General features: G+C 47.9%; 1 protein-coding gene across 2 annotated transcripts in view; it reads right to left on the bottom strand.

Moving 5' to 3' along the window:
* The window catches only part of SDK1 (sidekick cell adhesion molecule 1), a 671,164-nt gene that overhangs the window by 41,438 nt on the left and 606,879 nt on the right, over window positions 1–22,847 (bottom strand). Inside the window, exons 34-36 of one of the 2 annotated variants that reach the window (XM_090023696.1) lie at window positions 22,297–22,356; window positions 19,694–19,795; window positions 338–453 (exon numbers count right to left, since the gene is read on the bottom strand). In XM_090023696.1, the coding sequence (XP_089879822.1) occupies window positions 338–453; window positions 19,694–19,795; window positions 22,297–22,356 (278 nt within the window). The remainder of the gene's footprint in view (window positions 1–337; window positions 454–19,693; window positions 19,796–22,296; window positions 22,357–22,847) is intronic. The other variant, XM_090023697.1, reaches the window with a different exon arrangement.

Raw genomic sequence — 22,847 nt, 5'->3', positions numbered from 1 at the left:
CCAAAAGCTCCGTTAATTTACTTGAGTCGAATTCTCTCTCCCAGATTTTCTACGTCTTTGCTATCTGGAATAGAGATATTGCCCGCGTACGCCAAGCTCCCTGCCCTGAGCTGCATTCCCATCCTCTTTTTTGTGTGTGAATATAAACAGCCCCTTCTCCTTCTCTGTCTCGTATGCTTTAGCTCTGCTTTGGGGACATCATGCCCTTTCTTTCCTGCAGCCTGAGCATTGCTTTAATTTTCCTTGTGCAGGAAGGACTGCTGTAGCTGGAGGGTTCTCTCACAGGTAACAGGGAAGCCAAGCAAGATAAATGAAAGCAAGAGACAAGGGGTATTGCCTTGTAGCCTTGTATGTTCCCATTTTGGCTGTCGGCAGGAGGTGGGTCCCAGGTGATCTCTAGTTGGCTCGCAGAAAGGGCGTTCACTTGGATGCTCTGTGGGGCCATTGCTGGTGCTAGTGAGAGAGAAGGGAATAAAGCAAATTAATAGTGACAAGCAGAACTAGACTCGTGTCCAGGTCGTACTCGTCCATGTGTGGAGAGACCCAAGTCAGACTCTGTTTATGCTACAACCCAGCTCTGAAGCCATCTAACATCCCAGAGAAGTCTCCGGGACAAACGTGCAATGAATGCAGAGTTGCTGGGTTCTCTGTCCCATGTGGACTAAATCAGGCAATGCATAAACCCAATCCCATCAACAGTTCTTTAGGGGAGGAAAAAACAATGGAGAGAAATCGCTCTCCTTGTAGTCTTTGAGCTTTAAGGATAATTGTTAAAGCTGGCTTTTGTATCCAGAATGGCCTGCTTCTGAAAGGAAACATGTAAAAAGACGTAAATCACCTAAGCTCTGCCCCCCTGCCCCTTTTCCTTCAATCAAAGTTAAACATCAAGCCCGGTTTGTGTTATTGCAGTCTGCTGCTCCGAAGCTTGAGAATTAGAGCTGCATACACAAAGAGGAAGAGGACGAGGGTTGGCGGACAAGAGACTCCATAAATCTGTCTCCAGAACAGTTTAGAAACAAATCAATTAGACATTGCTCGTATGTATGGCCAATGCTGTTGATTAGCATCCCTTCTTCGCTCTTATTGCACGAGATCTTCAAATACAAATCTTGAGCCGCCTTGGCTCAACGCGTTATTTGTTAGCATGCTAGTTATTCCTTCTTCTTGGTACGGCAGCACAGTAGAAAACTAATTTCTCCTCCTCTTTACATGCACCTGGGTCACTCTTATCTTTCCCCTTCGCTGTGATCCAGCTCAGCACAGGTGCAACGTCTTCCCCAGTGACTGGCATAGATGGTCTGTTTTCAGACCTGCTGTCTGCCTCTGGCAGGTCTTAACGAAACAGCACACGTTCTGCTTACAGAAACGATTCCTAAATGCATCCTGTCCAAGCTCCCAAAAGGGGAAGGACAAGGCAGGGCATGAAATGATATTTCTCCTCTCTTCTTCTGCATGGGCAGATGGTACCGCAGCCTTTGCCCTGGTGCCTAAGAAAGCCACCTTTCTGCTCCCTGCCCATTTACAGAACATTAATAGAAGTGATAAAACATTCACTATCTAAGTAAGATAACCAGGGCGATCTGCTCCTCTGGCGAGTTCTTTCTTTGGGAAAGAATGACCTTCATAAGTCACACTTCCCCCCCATCCCTCTCTCTAGGGTTATAAAATAAAATAGTAATTAACACCCACTCAGCCTGACACCAACTATTTATTTTGTTCTAACTGTGTGGTTTCCATATTATCACTGCCCACCCTGCCGTTAATGGAAATGTTAATAACCAGCGCCAGGTTGTTGTGACAGATGCTTGGGCTCATTATCAGAAATTCTTATTTACCGCTCCATTAAACGACAGAATCGCACAAAAAAACAATTCAATCAAAAACTAACTGGAGGAATTTTAACAGCCACATTAATAATCCCAAACATAAATAAAGTTAATGTCTTTTGCATGTTTGCCATCAGCAACTCCATCACAAAATTACTGTTGTACAATTAAAATGTGAAAGGTAAAATGGAGCACAGCTATTATCCCGGTGCTCAGTTAAAACTGTTTTATTATTATTATTATTACTATTATTGCTATTATTATTACTAGGCTGCTCTTTCAGCGAGAGGTGGAAATGCATGAGGTGACAATGGGCAGAAATTAAACTCGAGCTGGGCCTGCTTGGTCATGGGAATTCACTTAATTGCTGCCCTGCAACCCAATCCTTCTCTGTTTCGCTGGGAATGTGAAGATAGCAGCAAGCTGACGGAAGGGCTGTGTTCAGGGTGACGTTGTGCAGCTACACAATGCACTGAAACTCTTCCCTTCTGAAGACTTTTCTTTTTTTTTGCAGAACACGAGAGCATGTGACCAAGTCTTCTGCACAAAAAAAGCCCTGAAAATACATCTCGGAGACTTGATGATGATGACATGCTCAGGGAAACAGCAGTATGTACAATCACAGAGGAAAATGGATCAGTTTAACAATTTATTTTCTTGCCAGGTGATGACATTACTGGATGCCCTGAACTGACAGCAATATTCTGCTTTGAAGCTTTGTCTACAGCAACATTTTTCTTTGAATTCCCAGTGCTAGGTTAGAACCATTTCAGCTCCCCGGCTGCAGACAATGGTGGGAGAGCTTGGTGAGCTGGGCTGCTGTCATTTTGTCATTTAACCCATTTTGGGGCAGATCCAGACAACACAATGGTTAAAATTTGCTGGTGATCATTCTAGGCTGACCCTCTTCCGCCCTGGAGCAAATTGCCGCTGGTGCCGTTGTGGGAAATCAGGAAGAAAAACATCAGTGCAGAAAAGACGTCATTATTTATAAGTCCACAGCCCTGACTACATGCAAATCATGTTCACTTTTATGCCCCGCGAGTCTGTTTCTCTGCTCAGCTCTCCAGATCGGCTACTTTCCGAGATGCACAGATTTCTTGTTGACAGCAAGGGACAGCAAAATAGCGATGCTCATGCTTGATGCAGACAGCACGTTACATTAAGGGCAAAACCAAATGGTTTAAAGACTCTCCGAAGAGAGTCCTGTCTGAGACCCCAAAACATTCACTAGAGGCCCAGGTAGCCTTTACTAGCACGAGCCAGCTAATTATAGAAGTGAAATGAAAGGCCCTTTACTATCTAGGAACACAGTTCAAGATTTCAGAGCTCTGGCTTCAGAGCATGGCTGCTGGCATCACTAATACATAAAGCAGGGCAGGAGCTGCATACCTCACCCTGCTTAAGGTGCTGGTGACATTATCAATCGTAGCAGGAAAGCCGCAGAACCCCGAGGGTCTGAACTCCGCTCTTGGCAGGTACAAAGCGTTTCACCTCCTCCGAGAAAGGTATGTATTTGTCATTTCGAAGTCTGCAAATGTATTCCGTTCTGGAACCTCGCGCAGCTTTTTGTAAGCACTTCTGTTTTAATAGGATTGCCATTCACCTTTGAGGCTGATGCCTTTAAAGAATCACTCAGCAAAAGGGAGACCAAGTTAGGAGGAGAGGGAGCAGATTTTATAGCTAATTAATAAAAATAGAACAACCATGGGTTGGTCTGATGCCAACAGAATGGTGCCAAGATAGCAAATCAACAAGGATGCTACATGGAGATGCAAAAAGCAGAGCCAAGATTTGCTAACTCGGTGCCTAAAGCATGTGCCTAAATCTATATGGAGGCACCTACCATACAGATAGCCTGGCTTTTTGATGCTACTGAGCACCTCTCATTCACGTGGAAGTCAGCGGGAGCTGCACGCGAGACCACCTTGACAGTATCATGATGGTCAACCTGCCTGGTGGCCATTCTCGGTCGGAGCCCAGGCTATTGTAGGAGACGTATCCCAGGTTCCTGTGTTGTTAATACGGGCGGTTAACCCCGCCAGGCAGTACCGCATTTGGAATTTTTCATCAATCCGATGTTACCGTTGGCCTTTCATTTCTTTTCTTAGTGACAGTTGCTATGATGCGCGGTAGCACTGGAGCACACTGTAGGCCACAAATCCTTGTGATTTATTGTGTAAACTTAATAACTTTCTTCATGAAACCCTCCTTGCTGCTACTGTTACGTCTGCTTAAATTTCTGGGTAGCCACGATTTCTCCCTCTGCTGATGTTATCAATGCCAATGTTACACTGGGGAATTTAGAGACAAGCCTCGGACAAGGTCTCTGCCCTGATGAGCTTACTGTTTAAGTAAGCGCACAGGTGAGAGCTGGAGGAAGAGCTGTAACAGAAAAACTGTGCGCGAAAAGAGGCTGCTTTGCATGCATCTTCTCACTTTCGCAATTCAGTTTAAGATGCTAACACACCTTACCCCGATCTACAGAGTGAGCATTATTTTTTTCTGCTCTTCGAAAATACCTTGGAAATAATGCAACTGATTTTTATGCATCAGGAAGCGTTATCTGTATTACGCTAATGAGGAGAGGCCAGGGCACCACTCTACCAGGCACAAACACATAAAGAAAAGACAATCCCTGAGCTAAAGAGCTGACAGTCCAAATGTAACCTTATATACGACAGGCAGCAGTAGGGTGACCACCTTTTCAAAATGGAAAGATGGGACACATGTCCGCCTCTCCTCCTCTCACCCCTCCTGCCTCCACCGGGGACATGGCCGGAGCAGAGCTGAAGGGAGCAGGGGCGGATGGGGAGCCCCAGGCCTTTCCCTGGGAGCCCCGCAGCAGCTGTGCGCCCCCTGCCCACCTGGCAGCAGCGGGGGGCACAACTCCGCACCACCACCCCTGCTGCTGCCGGGTCGGCGGGGGGGGCCTCACCGTGGCAGTGCAGCCAGTGCGCGGCTCCCGGGGTAGGGCAGCAGAGCGGGAAGCTCTAATGCCACAGTGGGCAACCCGTATCCACCCCCACTCTTTGCACAAATCCAGGGGCACGTGACCCTCCCTCCCCCCACATCCCCTGGACGAGCCACCCGTGGCTCTGTCCTACTCCCCGCACCAGCCCTGGACCCATGCACTGCCCAGGCTGGGCAGCCTGCCCCCTCCAGTCCCTCCCTTGCCATGGGGGCCTCGATCTACCTCCCCTATAGTTCCCACCCCACAAATTTACTTGCAGGGAGCTGTTCTCCACGCTGCCTGGCTATATTCCCAGCAAAGGTGCCAGCATGCACCTGCACATGGCAGCCCCTCCATCGCAACCCCAGCAGCCCCAAGCAGCTTGCAAGGGGAAACCCGCCACTTCTCCAACCCGGATCCCTGCGCAAAACTGCAAATTCAGGAAAAACGTTGTCCCAGAGTCATGTTGCTCTGGACCTGGACTTGAGGTTCCCATCCTGGGACTGTCCCACCCAATTAGGGATGGGTGGTCCCCCAGAAAGCAGGGCAGGGCATAAGGACACAAGGAGCCCACCTTGATCAGCAGCCTATGCAATGATCACAGAAAAGCAGCTGTGGGGGTTCCTACAGATATCAGAGCAGAGACAAGTTTTGAGGAGGTGGTTAGCTGAACGCTGCTGGTGTGTAGTGAGCAAACCAAAAACAGCATGGCATCAGGACCTCTCATGGCTCTTTTTGATTTCAGAGGGGACTTCAGCAGGACACGGCTGCTCAGACCAGAGCAGTTCTGGACAAGTGGAGGAGGCTGAACAGCAGGCCTCAGAGAGCTGTTGGGTGAAAAAGTGTGTGTGTTTTGTGGGGGGAGGGTGTGCTTATGAATTTAGATGCCTTCAGGATTATGCAGTCTCTGAGCAGGGGCTTCTGAATAGCGCCTAACGAGTGCCTACGTCCCGCTCTAGGTGCGCAAGCCCTTCTTTGAATCTGGCCAGCAGAATGCAGAGGACCATCCCCACTGGATTCCAGCTGTTTTCAGGCAGGCGTATCTGACATCATCTGTCATTGTCCATCTAAGGTCAAAAATCAATGTGAGACGCATATATAATAGTATACACGTTCATATGCATATATGCATTAGCCATATCTAGATCGATCTGTCTTTCTACATGCATATGCATGATATGCTTGTATTCTCAAACTGTTCAATTAGCCCATCTCAACAGTGTGCTTATTCTCCCTTGCCTGGGAGTCAGATTTTGGCATTAGGAGCTGTTGTGCTGCTATGAGCTAAGCCAAGATCACATCACCCGGTGTCCTACAGTTAGGGATCTACTCAATTTGGGATCTTGCGAGTTTTGCTGAAACCACCAAAAGGCATTTTCTGCAATCACCACGGAAACTGGGGTTCCCCGCAATTTTGTGCAGAATCACCGGGGGGGGGGGGGTTTACTAAAAATAAAATGCTGGCTCCCCCGTGGGAGCAGCCCAGCCTTGCAGGCCATCGATGGGGAGAAGCTGGCAGCAAGAAGAGGAGGTGCCAGGATGGCAGCTGCCCTCTCTTCCTGCCACTGCTGATTGGCCAGGAGGGCAGCCTTTTGTGTGGCCCCACCCCTCTCAGCATCAAGGGGCAGGGCCGCAGGAAGGGCAGCTCTCTCTGCCAATCAGTGGTAAGAGGTGGGGTGCTGGGGCCCCTCAGCCAATCAGTGGGAGAAGAGTGGGGGGGAAAAGACCACAAAAATGACACCAGATGCCATGAGCGGCTTGTGATTTTTACTTTGCCTCCATGTGCTTTAAAGTAGATCTCTGCCTATAACAGAGAAGTCTCGGCACAAGGGGATGTATTGCTTTCTCCGGCAGTCCCTAAAAAGCCCTAACTGTCCATAGGAAAAGCTGACACAGCTGGGACTAGCTGGTTCTAGTGGGAAATAACATCATTCTCCAGCGGAGAAATCCAAATACTGATTCACATGATACAGCAAATCAGTAGAGGGGAAACTTCATGCCTTCGCTCATCTGTATGAACCCAAATGAGGATGATAAAGCATGGATATAGAGCACTTCTCTCATGCCCCCACCATGCTAAACATATACCTGGAAACCTGAAACTGGTAAAGGGCTGGCACGGCCATACTTCAAAGCAGATGGAGAGACAGACACTGGCCGGCATTTGAGCAGGAGGGAAAGAATGAACCCGGGGGACTGGGAACCTCCGGGAAGCTACCGTTTCTGCCGTAGCTTTGAGCTGATTCACGTATCCTGGCCTATGACCAAGGCAGCCCCACTTTGTATTCTCTACTGAATGCAGCATAAACAGATATATTTCTTTGCTATTCTAATGCATTTTTAAAAAGCCATATAAAGAATGAAAAAGCCTACCCTTGAGTAAAAGCAGCTCCAACAGAGAAACAAATGCAACAAACCTAACTTATTTTTTCGGTACTGGGAAGTATATCCAAAAATGCTTAGAGTTAACAAACACCCATGCTCTGGATTTGAGTGCAGAGAAAAAAAAAAAGAGAGAGAGAAAAAGAGGTTATGGTCCTTGGTTTGTAATTGAAGCTTATATTAGACAACTTCGCGTTACCGATGAAAAGGAGCCAGGAAGGCCAGTTCCCACAAGCTCCAGATTCTGCAGGGTTATTGCCCCTTGCTACTTTTTCAATCCAACGGGGCACTAACACTGGAGTTTGTTTAAAGCATGATCAATTTACTAAAGCTCTTTACAAAACGAGGGGGGGAGTCAAGGAGATAAAACTCCCACCCTGGAGCTCTTTCCCTTCTTCAGCCCTTCCCTTTCATTTTCAGGCGGTGACATTGTCCCCCTGATCTTTTCCAGTGGCCGTCAGATCTTCCATCGAGTCCCATGTAATCGAGTATCTTTAGGGGCAGGTGTAACCCCAGGGAAGCAGAAAAATAACTCTGGCTACGTTATAATGCCCAGAGCCCATGCCTTTAGGCAGCGGAGATGTGCCCGTGCACAGGAACTGTAGCAGTCTCACAAATGTTCAGCGAGTAACAACGAATACACAGGCTTTGCCCTACAGGCTGAAACCTTCTCCCGGTTACATCCGTATACAGTGGTGTTAGCTCAGCTTAAGTCAGTGCAGCTAAACCAGTGTGAAACTTCTGTAACTGAGAGCAGGCTGCTCCACTCAGGGCAGCACTCAGATTTCAACCCCAAGGATATACTGAAAGCTGTTCAAGTATGCAGAAATATAGAGCATAAGACACTGCTTGGTGTTTAATGCTGTGAGAGCAGGCTGGCCTGATTCTCTTTTCACTTCCACCTGTATAAATTAGGAGCCACCCCTTGTGAACAGGTGTCTTTAAACAGTCTTTAAACACGTGGGGCAGACTCAGCCATCCCTACTTTTTGGCCTCTGGATTTATTAACCAAGACATTAACAATCAGCTACAAGCCTGCCCTATCCCCAGGATTGCTCCTGCTCAGCCCACATCCTGGCTCCTCTGTTTTGAGAGGACTACGCCCACAGCCGTACATCCGGAGCGGGGAATGAGTCACTCGAGTGAGTCTCCAGAAGTGGCTCGGTACGTGCTAGCAGTACTCACATCAGCTACCATACTGGAGAGGTTCATACAACTACCAGCCTGTTAAACTTTACTGAAGTCGGTAGTCTACTGGGTTATAATGAGGATGGATGCGAGTAGGAATAGGCCAAGAGACTTCACTCATGCTTATGGGCATGTAATATAGTTCCCCTCTCTGAGTCTGTTGGGGTGAGGCTGCGCTACCTCCATCAGGATGGTCCAGGCCTGTTTCGCACCATGGAAACGCAAGAGACATCATCCAAATTTAGGTTGTGTCATCCACACTGGGTTCATCTCAACTTCTCCAGTACCGAGGTGCGTTATCTTGTAAGTCGATGCATAGATTTTTCCCTGCTGAAGAATGTCCCTTTAAAAAAAATATCCTATCCAGCTGTTTTAACTCCACTACTAGCAGTTACAACACCCTACAACCTGCAGCAGGGAAGACAGGCAACCATCAGGACAGCAAGGAATTAAGAGTGTAGAGACTCTCCTTGAAATATGATTTTTCCCCCATTTCTGTTACCATAATTACAGGCCTATGTTTGAAAAAAAAAATGCTGCTCTTGATCCTCACTCATTTTATTTGACAGGAACTTATTTTGGCTCAAAGTGTCACGAGGGGGCGCTAAAATAGCTGCAATCTTGACATGCCTGCTTCTCTCTCCAATCAATGGGAAATGCAAAGATGCGCGTGCCATTAAATCACAGCAGATCTTGCATTTTAAAAGGATACCTTTCTGCTCTTTTCCCTTCATCTGCCCAAATGAAAGCTGCCCTCCTTCACCCTGTCGTCTCAGACGTACGTGTTACGGGTGCTAGTGCTACAGGGAAAAACTAACAAACCAAAGCGACTGTAGAGGTTTTAAATACAGTCTAAAACTGTACATTAAACACTAAAATGGACTGGTATAAAACAACTCCTGCCTGCTAAGGTCATAAGAAAATTTTAGAGTCTTCTGACTTTCTCTCATTTCTCTCGTACCCTCAGTGGTCTATGTTGGGGGCATTCTCCTTTAGGCTAGGACTAAGAAGGCTGAAAAATTAAAAACCAGAGCTAGTACCTCTTCCTGCCAGGGCAGGATTATGCCCAAAGTACAGGCAGATGGAAAGGTCACTGGAGACCAAAAGAATGACAAGCCTTTCCCAGAAGGTTTCGTTAATGCTCATTCCCTGCTGACCTAGGAGTGAAAAGCCAAGTCGCTCTCAGACATGGAGCTACAAACAGAGAACTGGATTGGTGGCATTCATATATTTTTTTGCGTGCGTTTGAAAAACAGCAAGTGCTAAGACTTGTGCAGACTAAATAAATCCGTTAGTCAACAGTGCTCGGTGCTGTGCTGTTGCTTGTTCTCTGGCCCACCTATAAGCCTGGCATGTCTTGTGTCAATGGCAAGGAGACTAAATGTCTTCCAGGTTTTGGGACATAAACTTTTGGTTTGGATCTGATGTTTAATGTAGCAGACAATCTATCTACCGATACCCTGTCCTCATTTAAACCAGAAGTACTATGTGGTCTGCAAGACAACTATCTTATCCAGAGCGGGCCACCATCCTTGGGTGCCAACTTAGGGGATGCCAGTGTGGCCCCCTCCCACCAGGATGCAGAGCCCTATACAGACTGGCTATGGGAAGCCAGACAGGAGTGGCCAGGCAGGTACAGTGCCATGCCCTGCGATGCATCTGGGGGGGGGGGAATGGAGGTGGAAAGATGCCCCTTCCCCCTGGTGGGGGCTTTGCCATGGGAGGCTCAGCTTTGCCCCTGAGGGTGGCAGGGGAGTGAACAGGGCATCAGGAGGGAAGCCCACACCACTGCCTGTCCCTCAGCAGCAGCGGTCCAGTCCAGTGTTAAAGCAGCAGCAGTAGCAGGATAGGAGGAGAGCCTGGGCAAGTAAGACCCCTCTCCCTCCTCTCCTCTGGGCCCTGCTTTCCAGTGGGCAGTATAATTCTTCCCCCCACCCCCTCCTCACTTCTCCTCTTGGCCCCCCACCCCACTGCCCCCACCCTGGGCACAGAAAAAGTCTGCAATGCCTCTGCTCCAAGAGAAACTCCTGCCCCACGGCACATGAAGCTGCGATTCACCTGGCCCCGCTGGCCAGTTAGAGGGGCTCTCACGCTTTCCATTAGGGTTGCAGCTGAATTAGTGCACGCACACACCCCCATCTTCGTATTTTAAAAACCACAGAAAGGGACGCCAGATTTGGGGCAGAGGCAGAATTTCTGCACTGTTCGAAGCGAATCTGGCACGTGGTCCCTAATTTGGGCTACCTTAGGGTTCAGAAACTAATTTTGGACTGAGGAACTGCAGCGAGTCCATTGGGAGAGCCTGGAGGGAGCTGAGGGCTGACAAGGAGCGACTGAACTCCACATTTCTTGTATTTCTAATGGGGTTTTTTAGCTCTAACAGGCTTGCATTTAATTCACCCAATATGGTCCTACAACCTTCATTTCACCCTAACCAAGAGCTTGCACAAATAGATGTTAGCTTTTCCCAGCCTGAACATTTGCACTGGCTGTGACCATGCTATTTCAGTATACTGCTAATTCGTAATTTCATAACAAAAATGAAACTTTATTTCACACTCCGAGTCCATAATAACTGACTGAGGATCTTCTCAGTTCAGTGCCTAATGGATATAGGATACTAAAATTGAAAAGCAAAACCAGCAGCATTTTCACGTACCTGAGTTCACAGCAGAGTCGGCACCAGAGGAACAATGAGACAGCAAAGCCATAGGGAGTTGAAGTACGCAAGAAAAATCTCACGGTGCCTTGCTCACATTTCCCGGGATGATTATATACAGGCAGAGGGGAAAAGGGGAAGGTTAAAGGAAACACAAGCTGACTTCAACTTCAACCCTCCAGCCAACAGTAGGCAAACTCGAACCTGCCCCAGCTTGAAGATGAGTTATGAGCTAGAAGTAGAGATGGTAGCCTCATTTCCCCAACCTTATCTATGCAGTTTGTGGCCCATTTTATTGTCACAGTGATTGCTCAGGTTTTTAAGGGAAAGTTAATTTCTGTGTTTTCAGTGGGAGAGCCCTGAGCATACACCGTCGCATACACCATACCAATCAATGCTCTGCTCTGTTGGGCACAGATGTGTCTACCACCGCATCACCTGTCCCTGCACTTAATTCCTAGCATGGCGATAAGACACTGCAGTGTAAATCCTGGCATCTGCTTGACCCGCACTCTCCCGCTCCTGCTTGCACTGATTAAAGAGCAACGGGGGGGGAATTTTTGCAGACAAGTACTAGTGTAGGTTCAGTCTTTGTCTTTGGCTGGTCATTGCTGAAAGCCACCGGGAGGCTGTCAGGTTTGTTATTTAGGTGAGTGCTGCACAGCACATGCAGACCGATGGGACAGCCATACCTAAACAATGACAGGGAGAGGAAGGCAGACTCTCCTGATCAAAAATTGCCTGTCTGTTAGCTTGGACACAAATGTCTTCCTTGCCTCCCCGCATGATAAAAAGATGCAATTAAGTCTGAGTTAAACAAGGACTGGCTGCGCTGTCTAAAGCACTGTGTTGTACCAAAGGCTGCTTATGACCAATATTAACAACTTAACGAGCTGTTAATGAGGCGCGCATTCTGCTTTGACTTGCAGGAGGAAAAACGCTGCAAATTATTTCAGTGAGCTTCTGGATTGCAGTCAGGGAATTTAAGATGTCAGATAAACCCATCAAACCCGTGTCTCAGTCTGGACATTATTTTTCAATGCATTCATTTATAATTTCTTTTCCTATGCGGCAGAATAACTTGCTCTGACAGCAGCGTGGCTCTTGCTCAGACTATGTTTCTTCCTGTCTTGACACTACTTTTCAGTCTCCAGGGGGCTGCAAGGACAGCTTTTTGACATGTTGACATTAGGACACTTCTTCAGGCTCACTCTGAAATGGTTAGAGTCTGCCTTGCCAACGTATATGCTAAGCTGAAGTTTCCAGATTTGGTGGGTTTAATAAACTAAAATCTCTTTGCTGTCCTACAAATAGGCTGAGAACCTAAAATTACCCTTCACAGGATAGCTTGAGTCAGCGAAGGGAAAAGGAAAGAAAAATAAGTTTTGTCGTGACCGGTACCATTCAGATCCACAATTCACCAGCGCTGAAGCTCCAGCAGTGGTGAGCAAAGGGGAAAGTACTATTGTAGCTAAGGCTGGTGGTTTTTATCTACCGTGTCTCAACTCTACAAGGTTAGCGTGGACAGATGGACAAATTACACCGAGTTAAAGATGAGGAAAGACTTATCACGTGACACCTGCTCTGCAGTACTTGTTTCATGCGTCTGTTGTATCCTGCAGTAAGTGGAAGCCAACCCAGGGCAGTTTACCTTTGAATGAGAATAACTTCTAAATTACCACGGTTCACTTTATCACAGGGTACAGCAGCTACAAAAAACAGTTGGTACAAAGCAGCGTGGATGAGCTAAGCTCCCTGCCCTTCACTTGATTTTAATTTGTTCACTTCTCCACACACTCAGGTAATGAAGGCAAGCGCTATCTACTCAAGTATTACAGCCGGTGGAACTGCATTGACGGGTGTAGGCCTAATCTGAGGTTAGTGCAGACAAAGCCGGAGTCACTTGTGTGCATGAGACCATGAAAGCTTAACTTCCACAGAAACCAGTTTCCCAGAACAGGGCTGGTACAAGGTAAAACCAGGCCAGTGCAATAGCTCATCACACACCCGGATGTGCTGTGCCATTGCAGCGTAGGAGAAATAATCCTACTGACTCCTTGCGGGGCAAAAGAATTTGAAATGAGTTACATATGTGAACGAAAACCCCAGCTCAGACCCCAAATGCCATTTCCCCCCATTTCCCTGTATTACTGTCTTTGTTGTTTTGCTCCCGTTTTGCTCCATCCACCAGCAAAAACGGCCTGGCACCCTTCGTCCTGCATGCAGGAACGCAGCCTGTTGAAAATACAAATGCAGCCTCTGAAACCTGCCGCGCTGCTAGAGTCCTCCACAAAGCCAAGGGGAAGCCCGCGACTGGCAAACGAGGCACTCACGTGGAGGCTGACATCCTCTCCCTTCTCCCGGGGAAAGGAGCTGAGCCAATGACTGTAACTGTCCCCTGCTAGAGAAAAGCCCAGGTGTGCCACGGCAAAGTGCCAGCCTCACCGTCCTCTCTCAGGACTCTGCAGCCACTTCACATTTCAAGGGAAAAATCAAGACAGCACACGTTCATGGAATCACAGACGATTAGGGTGGGAAGGGACCTCAGGAGCTCACGTCTAGTCCAACCCCCTGCTCAAAGCAGGACCAGCCCCAACAACATCACGCCAACCAGGGCTTTGTCAAGCCGGGCCTTAAAAACCTCGAAGGATGGAGATCTCACCACCGCTCTGGGTAACCTGTTCCAGTGCTTCACTCCACTCCTAGTGAGAAAGTTTTTCCTATATCCAACCTAAACTTCCCTTGCTGCAACTTGAGCCCATTGCTCCTTGTTCTGTCATCTGCCCCCACTGACATTCCCCACCTTCCTCTTCATGCGCACCTTTTCCTCTTAGTTCAGAGGCCATTTTTAAAACAAATTAAAGTCCCTCCCAAGCTGCAAAAGCTCAGTTCTTCTGTGTGCCAAGTGAGATCAGCCCCTTTCTGTTTAAAGTGTGGTTGACACATGGTACAGGTGTCCCTTGATTTATGCGGGTTCTTTATATGCGAATTTGCTCTTATGTGATGAGCATATTTAGACCCATAATTCGTTATATGTAAAGTAAATTCGCTCTTATGCGACCAGCATAGATGCCCCCCTGCCCAAGCGGGTAAGTCTGTGGGGGGAGGGGAAAGGGCCGTGGCCCCACTCACCCCAGCCCTGGCTGCAGCAGCCCCAGGAGTGGTTGGTGCCAGCGGCCTGCAGCCGCTGGGCTGCACTGTGCTCCACCTTTCCCCCCCGTGCCTGGGCTCACCCCAGCTGCGCCATGCCATGGTGCAGGCAGCTGATGTTGGCTGCTCCCCGGGCTGCTCCAGCACAGGCAGGGGTGAGTGCGGACAAGCGGAGCCCCAGATGGTGCAGGGCGCAGCACTCACCCCAGCTGCCTGCACCAGGGCACGGCACAGCCCAGGAGCAGGGCTGAGTGGGGACAGACGGGACACAGTGCAGCCCAGCAGCTGCAGGCAGCTGCAGCCGGGAATGGGGGCAGTGCCGCTCTGTTCCCTCTGCTTTGCAGCCTTGTGCAGACCTGGGAGGGGCACCCCTCTCCACACCCCTTCCCTAGTCCCAGCCTCACTCCCTCCCTGCCATGGGAACCCATCCCTATTTGTTGCATTGTAAAGTGGGTTCGCTTTATGCAACTTCGATTTATGTGCCATTCTCCAGGAACGCATGTGCAGCATAAATTGTGGGAAACCTGTACTGGATGGTTTTATTAAGCTGTTTCCCAGAGCTTCAGCCTACCAGGGGGACCGATAAGCTGCACCCCAAGTTCCAGGCTCACGTCATCTAAAAGAGCCAAGGATCCTTCCCTCCCCCTCGCGCGATGGGGGTTTAAGAGTGAAAGCATCCGAGCTGCTCTCACAGCGCCGCTGCCAGCACTGCGTAATCCCTACCTGCATAGTCCTTCACAAAGATGCCACTCACGTGGCCCCACCGGATAGAAGCAAAACAGCTGAGAGGGCTAAAGGAGAGTGACTGAAGCTGCCAGCTTGGATGTGTTGAGGCCCTGTTTTTCTGCTGCAGGCCGCTACCAGGAAAATGCTGGGCATATCTTTGCACAGGCTCATTTCAAGCATGTTTGGAGGGGAACAGGACTGTGCTTTTTCTGTAAGGAGCAAAGGGGGGCTGAAATGGGAGGGGAGAGAGATCGGGGGAGAGGAAATGATTCCAGAGACAAAGTTTGGGAGGATCTTTGATAGTAAGGGGCAGACGGCAGAGGAGGAAACCAGCCAGCGAGGAAGACCCCGGGCACTCAGGCCTTCCTCCAGCAGCAGCACCAGAATCACAGGGGAGTTACAATAATGCAGATAACACCGGGCAAGAAGCACTTTGAGGGGATCAGCTCACGACAGCAAGCCAGGAGTGTAGCTTTTGATATCCGCCTCCCACAGTGCAGCTCCCTGCTCCTCCTTCCTCCCCGCTGCCTGGACACTGACCCCCACATCCCACGGTCCCCCCAGCACCCAAGTCAGGCTCGTCTATTCATGTCCTGAGCACTCCTAAACTGGTTTCTACTCTTTGCCTGCCTGTAACAGCCTGGAGACACCCCAGAAGGCCTGGAGTGCTTCTCCTGCTATAATTGACAGGCACACAGCCTTCTGGGGGGGGATTATCAGCGTTTCAGGTGCAGGTGGGCAGGCAGCTGTTGAAAAATAAACAGGTTCGGGAGCTCTAGGGACATTCCTGGTACTGCAGGCAGGGAGGGAGAGGAATATAATTACAGCTAGCAGCAGGAGAAGGTATTTGCTTTGGCTTCTTTAAGCTGTGCACTGTGGGGCAAATTCAAGCTGGAGGAGGAGAGACAACTGTCCCTGTCCCCCGCCACTCCCCTCTCTGCTCCAACCTGCAGCTTCCACTTTGTCACATGAAAGGCAGGGAGAAAGGAAACTGAGTTTTCCAAAAGTGGATGCTAGCAGCCAAGGTAGCGTTTCAAGCCAGAGAAGGGGATCTACGTCTCCCAGTACTTCACTGCTTCCTTTCCCTTCCCCACCTGAGCCTGCTGTCAAAGCTCATTATCAAAAAAAAATTAAAAAGCGGGTGGGGGAAACGCACAGCTTCAGCTCCCGTGAAGCATGAAGGTCATCGATGTCACCATCAGTTATCGTGACATGCGTCACTCTCCCCGTCTTCTTCACGGGAGTGGATTTATCACCTGTTTCAAGGGAGGTAGTGCTGTGTATTTTACCCTCCCCATTACCGCCTCCCTGCCTCCAGACATCTCCCATTGCAGCTGCTGGGGAGAGGGAAGAATTCAGTCATAGTTCATCCCAAGCAGCCCTGCTGGCGGAGGGGGAAGCACTGGCGCGTGGGTGCTCATTAGCACAGGATTTGTACTGCTGCCTTCTGTTTTATTCACTTCCCTAAGTTAGGGGAAGTGCGACTTCCCCAGACCTGCCATTTCTATTTAATTATCACGCAGGTGCTGGCAACCTCTTGAACTCCACAGCCCACCTTGCAATCAGATAATGGCACTGACCTGGTACAGTACCGCTCTTCCTGCACCACCCACTCGAAAAGAGGCTTCATTTTATTCATGCAGAACAACACCTTTGGTAGCAGCTGCATTTAGGGCCAGGATTAATATCAGTACCTAGGCACTCGCTGAACAGGCACTGGCTTTCCAATCAAGGCTGGCGCCTTGACAGCTGAACTGTTAAATGAATTAACAAGGCGAGAAGGGGGCTTGCCGAAGGGGCTGCGACTCCCCTCCTAATTTTGGTAAGTAGTGGCTTTCAATTTTTCTGTCATTTGTCAGGAGCCTCACACAGCTCACTAATGAGCAGGGCAGAGCTGCAGCCGGATGAGAAAGGCACCGTCAGAAGCATCTCCTACTCCAGCAGAGAGAGGGGCTCGCTTGGAGGGACCCCGGCTCAATTTTGCTCACGTGGAAAAGGCTGGCCAGCTCTCCTGGCAAAGGCAGGGCTCCGTTTAGCACATGCCACAGAAAGAGGGCCCAAAGCTGATGCATGAGTAACCTCCACCTGGGCGAGTCTTGCACATGTTGGGCCAGAAGCCTGTAAGAGATGCTGCGACTTTCTGCCTAAAGCAAGAAAGGCCTTGCTTCGCCTGCTTGATATTCCCTCAGGAAAAGCCCACTTGTATCTCCCTCACCGTTTCACTGCTCACATCAGGAGACAGTGTCACCAATTCCCCGTCGAGTCGGCTGTCCCCATCAGGCCGTTCTCACGGGCATACTCATCCTCTTTCCTGGCCGGAGCTACAAAATGAGACCCAAAAGGGCTCATCTTGGAGAGGAAAAACATGGTGATAGGTAAGTTGGAGATGGTGATGTGGGACTTAGGTCAGACATCAACTCCCTCTTACCGGAGATGTTTTCACTGGGTTGTTTGATTCGACCCGGGGCAACTGAGAGATCGCAGTCTTATTAGTGTATTTTTAACAGATTATCAAGGGAGCCCAGAGTGCCAGTTGGAAGAATTCAAACTAACAGCAGAGACAGAAAGGAGGGCAGATCTACAGACATCCCTCCTTGGGTGCAGCCAGCTACTTCTACCAGATGTAGAAACAAGGGATCAAAATCAGACTCTCTGAACTGCACATTGACCATGATTATTTTAGCACTGGCTGTGCTCTGTGCTGCACAAGACAAAAAGATCACAACCCTTGCCTGAAGTGCTTAAAATATAATATTTCCATCACACTACTTTACCGGTAAGAGATTCCTCCCCGCAAATAAATGTGCTGTATTATCTCCCTTTCCTAAACAGAAAAGAAGCATTTCACTCATCACAGAATTGCCGAGACCCTCAAGGATGGAACGCAACCACCTTTTAACAGCATCCATCCAACGGCTATATACGATTCCCAGATATAATGCCCATCTCGTTTGGTCTGTGTGTGTGCACACCGTACAAGTGCAGTTACGTTCAATTATATCCCTGGATAACTGAGTCCCACCCCCCCGCTGTTTCTCACACTCACTTTCTGTTGTTCAGTAGTTTTGACTTGGGTCCCTACAGTCAAAATGGAACAAAGTCCCATCTCTTCCACCTTACCAGTATTTCAAAACTGCTCCTATCCACTTCCCTGCATCGCTCTTAAAATGCAATGATTGAAATCGGACACAGTTTTGGGCTGTGGCCTAACCAGCACTGAGCCAAGTGATACTGTCACCCCTGCGTCTCACAGAACGCACTGCATGCAGATGTCACAGTATATTCCTGGGCTCTCCGTCCTCCGTCTCTCTGCCACTTGGTTGAATTCCTGTGATCAATATTTGGGTTGAAGGAGATGAAGACATAATGCAGCAGCTTCCCTTTGTTTCCCCGGCTTACTTTTTGAATTGGTGTGTGTGTAAGTGTCTCTGCTGGCTGCAGTGCTGTGATGAGCTCTTTAGTTCTGCAAAGAAAACTCATTCTGAAGCCAAACATACTTGGCTCCACTTGGAGCTTCCTTCGCCATCTTTGCAAGAAGCTGGAGTCCTAACAAAATACTAACAGCTCAATAAGTATCCCTAACTGCACCCACAATGCAGGCCTGCTCCCCTGATTCATTTATGAAGCTTTTCTTCAAATACTGAACGCTACAGCAAGCCTTGAAATAGGTTATGCACAGTTAATAACTTGTTTGTCTTAGTTCAGAAAAATCTAGTCTTTTAATGAAGTCGTAATAAAAACAATTAACTCAGGATTTTGAAATCAACCCTTCAAGACTTAGATCAAAGATAAAAGAACAAAAGTGAAACCAGATTGCTTCAAAGCAGCTGACTGAACAACATGCTGAGAGCCGACGTGTGTCTGGGTAACCACTGTGTATGAAGTCCTGATAGGAAAGCTTGCTATTGGGATTGGTATTAAAGCTCACAGCGACTCCGGTGCAAGCCTATCAGTTGGAGCCTTTATAAATGTGAACTACGGCATTGGCTCAAGTCCCGCTTTCTTCCAGGCAGTGTTACGGCGGGGGACAGTGTCAGCACTGGGTTAGTACCGTCTCCTGTCTCGCATGAAGCACTGAAGTGTTTGATTATGCACACTCTGCCCGTCTACTCTAGGTTATAAGTCTGTTAGGGCAGGGACCTTAAATTGATCAAAAGTTGCATTTTGTAAAACACATAGAGCCTGGATGCTCTAGATACCTAACAGGTAATATAGAGATGTAGAGCCACACATGGAGATCTACTGCTGGGGAGGCTTTTCATCCTGGTCACGTTGAAGACAGAGGTAAAGAGTTCTCATTTTCCCAGGGGAGGCAGTGAACTGCAGAGCTACGGCGAACTGGAAGACACTTCCCTCCGTGGATCCAGTAGATGCCAATGTACGTAGAGGTTTGTGGCACATGTGCATAGGACGATGCTCCGCACAGGGGGGCCATAAAATAAAAGAACCTGCTTCCTGGGTCACCCTTGCCTTCTGGTTTCTCTTCTTTTCCCTTCTAGTTTTCTTATGCTCCACTTTTTACTTCTTTACCCTGAGTCAACTCTTTCCTCAAGCTAATCTCATTTGTTTGGAACTGCTAAAAATATTCTCTCCCTCCTCCCCCAGCTCTTTCTTCCACATGCATTTGCGTTCCTCATTCTGGGCTTTGCAGATGTATCAGCTTTCCAACAGCAAATGACTGTTAGTCCCACCGTGTCTCTGAAGGAGGCACTGTGGAAAATTGTGTGGGGATCCTGGCTATGGGAGCATCTTTCCGAGACTCCAGGGTCTCTCTCAAACCCTAAAGCAATTCATTTTCCAGTCACTTACCAGCTTCGCCGACAAACACTTCCACAGGTGTGCTGGTAGGGCTCTCCCCGATGATATTATAGGCTGTCATTAAAACTTCATATCTCTTGTACTTCTTCAAATCTGGAAATGTAAATTATTACATCAAAAAACTGACACTTCTAACATCCCACTTAATACTCCCTTATCCCTTTATAGCCACATTTCTCGCTCACTCAATACAGCGAGAGAATATTGGAAACAAGTTACTGAAATGTGAGAGTCTTTTACTTGGCTCTGTTTAGCTCGTCTTTTCTAATTCACACATCGCCACAGTAATGACATGTAATAACTTTCATAATTATGACAAGACCTCAGTCTATCCCCCCCACCCCCAGATCTCCTACTGCTTTCTCAAGAGTGTGGACTGACACGGCAAACCCTGGTGTAATTACACGGGGTTTTGTAGACCAATGCAAGTAGCACTGGAGTCAGAAATGAATACAGATCACTTGTCCTAAGGCAAGGGCTTTGTCATTAGGTGCAAGACAATAGTAACTAATAAATACCCTGCTCGTGTTTATCAAATGGCTATGCTGGGATGGCAGCACACAGTCAAAACCTAGACTGGTATTATTTATATTAGTAGACCTTTGTCCCTAATTCCTTTTAACTGGGTGAAGTTATCCCAGTTCAGATTTGCTTACTTGCCTATTACTTTCTTACACTCACGTTGTGCTGAGCACACCGGTATAAAATGTTACTCAGACTTGTAAAGAAGTAAGGCCGGAAGGGACCTCCAGAGGTCATCGAGTTCAACTCCCAGGCTGAGGCAGCATCCTCCCTATCTAAACCATCCTGTACCTACAGAAGATGGCAAAAAAGGCAACCCCCTTTCCCCCCCATAGCCCATATCAGTCTGACCCCAAATATAGCGATTGCTCTGACCCTAAGGCGGTTTCATCTGTCCACAGGCTAAAAGGGATAATTCTCAGTCATTGACTAGAAAGAGCAAAATGCCTGAGCTGTGCCTAAGGGCGGGCCTGTTCAAAAAGAAGATCCTACTCTAAAAGGTCAAGATCCAGACTCTTATTTCTTTCTGCTTATGGGAAATATCATAGCTGTAGGCCTTTCCCCAGCCACAGAGTCCTGTCTATTCAGGGAATAGTTAGCAACAGCACTGTTGCAACTGAAATGCGGTACAGATGGAGGTTGACGGAGGGGAGTCTGTAATCCCATTCAAAGGGCTGCGCAGCCATTTTTCTCGAAGTGATTACGATTTCGACATTGATCACAGATTCCAAGGGGGATTTGAAACCTCTTGTACTCCATTTGGCCACCAGGCTCCCAATTTCTTTGCTGACACGCAGGGACTACTCTGACAGATGGGGGAAGAAGAGTGAGAGCAGGAGAGAAAAAGCAGGCAAAAATCTAGGGCACTAAGGTAATTACTAAATCAATTAAAAAGAGGGTGGAGTAGAATCATGTAACGATCCCAGAAGACTGCAGCTGCCCACAGGTTCCAGGACTTCTGTCTTAAAATGAAGTCACCGCGTCTAAAAGAAATATGGATCACTGAAAGGATCCAAGAACAAAAATACTTTGGAAGACAGGACGATTATATTAAAAAATGGTCCTTAAAATAGCATTGTTTATTCATGTGTGCGTGGATTGGGGACGTCTCTGGATTCCTTCCTCTGCCAGTACCTTTCCCTGCTACCTGTGAATCACACTGCACCTTAGCCCTGTGGATCACATCAGTCTGGGGCAAGTTCAGTGAATCTGATCCTTCTCATTTCAGCTCCACAGCAGTGTTTTGCCCATATATCTGAGTCAGATTCCAGCATCACTCACTGGTTTCAGATACCCACTAGATGATATTTGATACATGATCGAGGCTTTGCCAGCCTACAAATGAAACACTGATATACTGTAGAGGAAAGAGCCATCCTGTCTGGAGTTATGGCGCTTGTCAACTCAGACAGAGAAACTTTTATTGCTGCTGCTACAAGTTAGGGGTTTGGTGCTAATATGGAAGGAAACAAAACATATGTGAGTTCATGCATGCAAGCGCATGTGGGATCAGGGCTTCATTTCTTTACCCCATGACAATCTGTAACTCAGAAGCCTGGAGCAAAACCTGCCTAGTGAACCGCTGTCCCCACGAAGCAACTTGCCTTTTAACTCTGTCGAACACTGTTTTATTCATTTCCAATTGAAAACATCTCTGAGCTGCATACAAATTCTTTGGGTCCTTTCTAAACTGGCCTTGTAACTTGCAGAATGCCTGAGTGCCCCGATGCTTGAATCAAAGGACTAATGATGTGATTCAACTAAACTCAGATGGACTGTGAAATATGAGGCAAGCAGAATCAAAATTCACTTAGCATCAGAAATACGGAGAAGTTGCAGTCAATGATGCTTCACCTACCCAGCAGCCATCTTTTTACAACAGTCGCTTACTTCCATCACCAATATCTTTTGATATACTGAAAACAAAGGTTTAAAGAACAGGAATCCAAGGAAGCTGACTCATTAATCTGAGTTGGTTTATACTTGATCCAGCGAGGAGAATGACAGGAGCTTGCCCATAGTGCATTCCCAACCATTATAAAGTGTCTCATCTAAAGGCAGTGTGCACTTACGTGTTAATTCATACGTCGTTAATGCAGAGCTGCTGTTCACTATCTTGAAGCTGCTTTGGGCTATTCAGGGTAAGCAAAGCAGAAAGCTTGTTACAGTGCAGGGAAATAGTTATTGCAAATGATGTAGAGCAGAGACAGAAGGAAATGATGCAGCGCACACATACACAGTTTGAGCGTCAGGACTGTACCTTGAAGGGCAATAAAATCACATCACTCTCTCATAACCCATCACAAGCATCTCATTCACAAGGGCTAGACTCACTTCCTCACCAAACAGAGAATCATACAAACACACAACGCGGGGAAACGTATGGCTTGTCAGCGTATACAGAACAAATGAGTCGGAGGGAAGCAATTTCTATGGGGAAAATTCCAGCTACTGTACCGCAGGCTTATTTCTCAACATGCCAAAGCTCAATTGTGGAGCATTATGGGATAAAGAGCTGAAATGCGGGATGTAAATCGCCAACACTTGACCTCAGATGGGATTTATTTCTTTAAAATATATATTAAGTTTTGCACAGAATTATTTTCAAGGTTCAATATTCCTC

Source organism: Crocodylus siamensis, chromosome 12 (assembly GCF_052110815.1).
Source record: "Crocodylus siamensis isolate JL-2025a chromosome 12, ASM5211081v1, whole genome shotgun sequence".
In the NCBI taxonomy this organism is placed as follows: domain Eukaryota; kingdom Metazoa; phylum Chordata; order Crocodylia; family Crocodylidae; genus Crocodylus; species Crocodylus siamensis.
The sequence above is the reverse complement of the archived record's forward strand: the minus strand, read 5'-3'. Positions and strand labels throughout refer to the sequence as shown.